Genomic DNA, 7,500 nt, shown 5'->3' with positions numbered 1-7,500 from the left:
GGTACCATCCAAAAAGGTTGAGAACACTGCTTTAGAGCATTTGATATGCATCCAAGCCGCTGTATGGCCGTTGTTCCTCCATGTAAAGCTAGTCTACCTGCCCGCTAGAGAGAACTCAGGTAATCCGTGGAATTTTGCAGGTTGTTGCTCCGCGTCCGGCATGCTGTGGTTGCCTTACGTGGGAGGGACCAGGTCGTGTCCCGGCTGGAGGCTCTGAAGGCCAGGTACGCCATCTCTGTCGAAAATAGTACCGTCGTGGGGTTCCCATCTTTGAGTGCGGCAGTGAAACGCACGAGCTGCGTCCCTCTCAGCGTTGAAACTTCGACGAATGGCTCCCAAGGCGACAGTGAAGCCCCGCTTAGGCCGTGGGTTGTCACAGAAACAAACGTCGACGCCGACACCAAGTTGATCAAGATGAGCTCCGACGAGATGGGGGAGAGGGAGCCGAAGAGCCTTTCGCATCTCTTCACGAGGGATTTATCCGAGCTCATCGCCGGGAGGAAGATGCTCTCTTTCCACTTCATCTTAGATGCGAATAACGACATTATCCACGTCTCGAATACCAGCACCCTGCCCAATGGACTGCCAGACCGGGTTCGCAGTACAAGTCCTCTCACAATTTGCAACGATACCCATTACTTGGTCAACCTCAGCCAGGGCTTTGGGTATGAGGTTTGTCGCTATAGCGGCGAGAAATGAAAAATCTTGTGTTACTGTTACGCAGACCAACTGTTCACCATTTTTATGGTGTTATACATTGTACAGCACAGCCCTCTTGGTCTATGGACTACTGGTGAACTTGCATTATGGTAAGTAACTTCGTATGTATAATTGTTATTGTGCATGCACACACAGACGTGTGTGTGTGTGTGTGTGTGTGTGTGAGTGTGTGTGTGTGTGTGTGCGTGTGTGTGTGTGTGCGCGCGCGCTCTGCATATGCCTCCCCTGCCAGTTCTCAGTCTCTCTGTCACTGATACTTTGCAGTGCCTTCTCGTGGTCATCCATGGAAACTGAACAGCAGGAGGCCCTGGGGTATATGAGCTTACCAGCCCTTCTCCCCCAGCAAATCTCACCAGCAACGTCTAAAATAAATGGATATGCTGGGGGGGGAGGGGTAACTCTCCCTCCTACCCAGCAAGTGAGGCAGGCTGTGGGTCTCGTTGGGAGGGCAAATGTTGGGGCGCAGGATGGGAACGAGAGTTTCTTGTCCGGTGCTAGTATGAGGCCTTTGGGGCAAAGTCTGAGGGAATCCCACAGGCGGACATTGGGTCCCACAGCCTGGCGACTCCCTTTATTTGGGGTGGCAGAGGTGGCATCCACCCGGAGCAACTGCCCAAGGTGAGCTATCCGGGTAGGCATTTGGAACATCTGTCCTTGCAGCAGGACGAGTCAAGGGTTAGGACTTGAGGTGGCTGTCCTCTCAGAGGTGAAAAGACCTGGTAGAGGCACAATCAGTATGGGTGGGTACACTAATACTGGTCAGGCCATGGCAATGGTCATTACCTCCAGGGAATAGCCATAGCCATCTCCAGCTGACTCAACTCTCAGTAACACCAGTTGATGAGTCTATTATGGCACTGAGACAGACGCATGTGTCTCTTATTGCCATGTACACTCCTACTGATATTTGCATACTTGATGTGACAGAAGCGTTCTACGCCATACTCACATCAGTGGCAGACAATTGTTCCTGATGTCTGTCAGCCCCTATGGCTTAGGAGCTGATCCCAGCAGAATAGCTTCCTTCTCTGGAACTTTGCTAGCTCCCAGGTATTGAGGATTTCTTGCTCCTGGTATTAGCGCTCCAACCCACATCACTGGACGTGGTATAGCGATGAGGGTACTGCAGGCCAAGGAAATCAACCACATACTTGTCAGCATTTGATAGAGGATCCTTCAGAAATGCAGGGTTAACGGAGTGCTGAGTTCTGTGCCACTGACCATAAGTTGGTAGTGGTTATCGTATGGGTACATTCCAAAACTCCTTGTCCCTCCAGTGGCCACTCTCAGGTGTTTCACTTGGACAGACTGAAGGAGGAGTATGCCCATTGATTCGCCACGATAGTCTCTGTTTGATTTACAGAACTCGAAAATGTAACAGTTGCTCTGTGGGAGGCCTTCAAGCATGAAACACTCAAAGCAACACAGGAGTTCATGGTATATGTCCGATAGCAAGGCAGAATAACATAGAGACATTGGAGGAGACATGGCTCAGCTGAATGGCAATGAGGACTTGTGTTGCTCCTTGGTGCATAGGGCTGAGAAAGGACAGTTCATCAGGCATCTTGCTGAGGAGGTTGAAGGCCATTTCTTGGTAAATGACCTTCACCCTGCCTACCAAGCCCTGAGAAAACTGAACTCTAAGCCCTACTCGCAGATGACTGCAGTCCTCTCAGTGGATGGACAGATCATCTCAGACCATGTTGGGATTCCTGAATATTGGGATGAGTATTTTGAGCAGCTGTGCCAGACAGACCAACAATTAGTTACCTGTGCTGGACCCACCCATCAACGAGGAACCTCCTACTCTAACTGAGGTTAGGAAAACCGCAGGCATATGTGATATCCCTGCTGAACTGCTAAAAGCTGGGGTGAGCCTATGGCATGGGGCTTGCATGCAGTCTTGACTACCATCTGGTAGTCTGGTTCCATTCCCCCTGACCTGTTGAGGGACTTAGTCATCCCTCTCTGGAAGAGGAAAGGGGATTGTTGGGATTGTAGCAATTACCGTGGCATTACATCGCTCAGTATACCAAGTAAGGTTTTCACCCACATTCTTCTGAAACGGATCCACAACCATTTACTACGTCACCAGAGACTGGAGTAGTCTGGATTCATTCGTGGCAAGTCCACAATAGAGCGTGTTCTAGCGCTTTGAGTAATTGTGGAACGCCGTCGTGAGTTCGGTCGTGGGTTGCTTGCAGCTTACATTGACCTCAAGATAGCTTTTGACTCGGTGCATCGAGAATTGCTATGGGAAATTCTGAGACTTAGGGGAATTCCGACACAGATTATTGGCCTAAGAGGGAAGTCTGTATACTGGGACTGAATGTGCTGTAAAGTGTGGTGTGGGCCTGTCGAACTTCTTCACTGTTAATTTAGCGGTGAGGTAAGGCTGTGTACTTGCACCAACACTTTTCAACACCTGCATGGACTGGATAATAAAGCAGAGCTACTATCCAAAGGTCTCAAACCTTGACTCTGCTGATGTTGCTATCCTATCTGAATCTCTGCAATCACTGGCAGTGGCGAATCCTTGGGCCTAGAAGTCTCCTGAACAAAGACCATGATTCAGGACTTTAGAGGCCTGTTTGGTTAACCCGTTCAGTCGATCCATGTTTGCTGTGAGTGATTGAAATCACAGAGGGCTTAGCATACCTTGGTAGCATAGTCCATATCTCTGGGCTGTCAGACCAAGAAGTCAGTAGATGGACTGGTCTGGCAGCATGAGCCATGAACTCGATCAACAAGAGCATTTGGAGATGTTGGTAACTATGCAGAAGGACCAAACTACATATCTTTTAGGCCTGGATACTGCCAGTTTTGCTCTATGGAAGCAAAACCTTGGGCAACATAACCAGACCTGTTGCGTGGAATTTGAGATGGGACGAGGGCCTGTCTGGAGACACGCCATGAGGGATCCTCATGGCTGGAAGCGAAGAGTGGATGCGGCCATGCACCCCCGATGACGTTAGCCCCTTAATGATGTTGATGATGATATATATATCTACATAGACAAACACACATATATATATGTGTGTTTGTGTGTGTGAGTATAATATGTGCATACACACACACCACACAACATATAATTTTATATATATAAAATATATATATATATATATATATATTATTATTTATATAATTAAATATGCATGTATGTGTACATATGTTGGTTGTGTGTGGTGTCGTGTAGTGTACAGATATAACATATATCTATAGATAGAAGATGAGAGAGAGAGAGCAGAGAGGATGAGAGAATAGATACATACACACACACACAACGCGCAGGGTGTGTGTGTGTGTGTGTGTATATATATATAATATATATATATATATATATATATATATATATATTATATATATATATATATATATTATGTATATACAATGCTGTGTGTGTGTGGTGTATAAACACACAGATGTGCATGTACAAGTGGTGTAGAAGATATATATGTATGTTGTTATGTATATATAATATATATATATATATATATATATATATATATATATATATATATATATATTGTGTGTGTGTGTGTGTGTGTGTGTGTGTGTGTGTGTGTGTGTATGTATATTGTGTATGTATATATACATGTGTGTATATATATATATAAAACACAGATGTGTATGTATATGTTTATGTATGTATGTGTATATGTATGTATATATGTATATGTTTATGTATGTATGTGTATATGTATGTATATATGTATATGTTTATGTATGTATGTGTATATGTATGTATGTATTTATACATATATATATATATATATATATATATATATATATATATATATATATATATATATGTATACAAGTAATAGGACAAAACTTCACCGTTCTCCTCTGCCACTCCCTCCTCCCTCCGCACACAGACGGCAGAGCCACCGGGTTGTACCACGCCGGCTGGATGTGCACCGCTGCCGCCTGGTTCCTCACGTGCCGGAGTGTGGACGAGCCTTGGACTGACACTTTCGCCAAGATACCGTTGCATTTGTGTTTCACCGGTGAGTGTTTATGAAAGATATTTGTTTGTTGCATAAAAATTATAGTAATGATGATAGTGATGGTGACAATATTACTAGTAAAACGTGGCGTAGGTTTGAGTTACCCAACAACGTGAATCTGTATATTCTTGACCATAATAATAAAATATGAATTATAGATGGTGTGGTTAACCTTGCATTTCTTTCACCGGATGATACTGTTAATTAGTTTTTAATTGTTGCTTATATGATTACAGCATGTATTTTCATCTGAGAAAGCATTGCAAGGGATTTTTATGTTGTCTCATTTTTGTAATTGAAATACGTGATTCCAAGATGATTTAAGAAATTACAAATTTGCAAAGAAAACTCAGTGATGATAAAATGGCGGATTATGCTGATTTTACATAACTGAAGAAGCATTACAAGAAGTTTTTATAAGGGTGTTTTTTATGCATTTATGGAGTGAAATTGATAGTTTGTAGAGTTAACAAGATAGTTAAGGGCATTAATGGGGCAGTATTGTTTATGGAATCAGTGGAATTATTTGAATGTTAATCAGATAGTTAGGTAGTTCAGCAATTTTCTTCACTTGCAGTGTGCCGAATCTTTCTGCTGTGCGCCGTCGCCATGGGCGGGCTGGGCAACGTCGCCATTTTGTACCTGAGCGCCAAAGCATTGGGATATCTCGCCCTGGTCGGGGAGATAGTGTACAAGAAGCTCAGAAGGAATGTGCGTCTCTGGGGCGACGTCGTGGACCGGTATTTCTTCGACAAGACTTTGGTGATGAGCTACCAAGGGGGCGAGAGCGTTGTCTGTTGCGGTTGGGCCGTTTGGTTTCACGTCTGCCGTCCCTCCGAGCACAGCTTCGTCCTGCTCGTTGCTGTGGTGCTGTGCCAGGCCGCTGGGATGATTTACCTGAACTTCGTGAAAAGGTTTCTGAAAGAGCCCTTGAAGAATCCTGTGCGTATCCTCATGATGGCGAAGGACAGAATGAAAGCAGCGGAGAAAAGTATATGATATATTTAAAGAAAATTCGTGTCTTCATATTTGTTTCCTTAGTTGTGCAGTGTGCGCAAGGTACATAGGTAACTACATTGTCAGGAATTGTACATAAGAACATTTATACTCTTTATCAGATAAATACTTTTTTATCACCCAAGGAATATCGGCAAACCCTCCATAGGAATGTAAATGGGTCTTGTGAACATAATTGGTAAGTTGACTAGTTGTAATGAACTCAAGTTGTTTTAATTTAATATTTGGTATTTGAGAGCGACACACCCAGCAGAGACAAAGTCCCAAAACCAGGTTAACATGCGAACCCAAAACAAACCAAACCTTTCCTACCTTCTATTATTCCCTAGATAGGGGGACAAGCCCCTGTACCCCCCCTTCGTTAACACTTCGTGCCATCTTACTGAAAACTTACTGGCTGTGTGAGGGTGTTGTGGACTTGGTCTCTGAGCGGTGACATGCAGTGGATATTTTCGTTGTTACTCGGTAAATATGAGGCCCCTGCAGATGTACCCGTGTTGCTTATGACTCTATTGTTTATGCTGTATAAGATAGCTGTGTCTATTTCCCTCTATCTGTGCGTCGCTCTCGGTAACAGTACTAGTATCTGAGTTTCTGCACAATAACTCGTCGGGCTCTTTACGCCTCCATTTCACTTTCTTTGGCATCATTCCAATGGGTTATGTTATGTGTAAAGGACATTATTCACATGTCTCATTTATGTACATTTTGAAATATCGATATTTGTTACCGAGAGCGTCACACCCTCCAGAGACGAAGCTCCAAAACCAGGGTATCGTGTGAACCCAAAATCCATACTTAATCTTTCCTACCTTCAATTTATTATTCCCTACAAAGGGGGGGGGGGTAAGCACCCTGTACGCCTCTTTATTAGCACTTCGTGCCAACTTAAGGAAAATGCAACATTAAGGGCGTCTTCTGTAAGAGCCATAACAGTTGATCCATTATTAAAGTTTAAGCCAGATCTCTAAGGTGCTAGCGCAATGGCAGCATCCAGGATTAAATTCAATTCACCTCTGGATCAGGCTTTAATTTTCAGCTCAAGTTTTAATCCTTCACATGTGCAGAATGAGCTACTTAATCCCACCAATCATGTATTGATACGTCATGACAATGTCATTCAACTCCATAGAAAAGATGGAGTTGAGTTGCCATTAATATTTATAATATGCAGCAGCGAAACAAATTCTGACCTTTTCATCAGTATACATTTTAATAAGATGGGGGATATTCAAACTGCAGATATATCTCTCAGTACTGAAAAGAAAATCCTACAGAGAATTCCAGAGTTTACAGATACAGAAAAGGCAATGCTGTTTCCAGATTGGAAAAATATCCCCAATTTATGCACTATATCAGTCGAATAGAAAAAAAACATTAATAACATCACGAGTAGGTTTCAAATTCAAAGTAAAATCTTCCTGATTCTTGAAACTAAAGTGACTTGAAGACCGTGTGGACATTTGTTATCATGATCCTCGATAGCAACACCCTGAAAAAAACTACCCTAACGGTGCCCAGTGATCATGCACGAGAAATAGATGTCGAAGAAAACTCCCGCGAATATAAATTGATATTATGAGTATATAATTTTTGTTTGACGTCCACATTTAGGTTGTCTATAATATCTATAGGATATCTGAAGCCACTTATATAATTTTGTTTGTACTAACACAGATATATCGGCATGATATAATACTAGCGTATATATGTATATATATATATATATATATATATATATATATATATATAT

General features: G+C 43.0%; 1 protein-coding gene across 1 annotated transcript in view; it reads left to right on the top strand.

The window, feature by feature from the left end:
- LOC119581089 overlaps positions 1–6,768 on the top strand; it is an 11,850-nt gene extending 5,082 nt beyond the window's left edge. The window contains 4 exon segments of the mRNA XM_037929414.1: positions 141–651; positions 653–809; positions 4,599–4,730; positions 5,308–6,768. Of these exon segments, the coding sequence (XP_037785342.1) occupies positions 141–651; positions 653–809; positions 4,599–4,730; positions 5,308–5,729 (1,222 nt within the window). The 3' untranslated portion in view covers positions 5,730–6,768.
- Positions 6,769–7,500: the final 732 nt, after the last annotated feature.

The sequence above is a fragment of the Penaeus monodon genome, chromosome 2 (genome assembly GCF_015228065.2).
Source record: "Penaeus monodon isolate SGIC_2016 chromosome 2, NSTDA_Pmon_1, whole genome shotgun sequence".
NCBI lineage: Eukaryota > Metazoa > Arthropoda > Malacostraca > Decapoda > Penaeidae > Penaeus > Penaeus monodon.
This window is presented reverse-complemented; position numbering and strand designations above follow the sequence as displayed.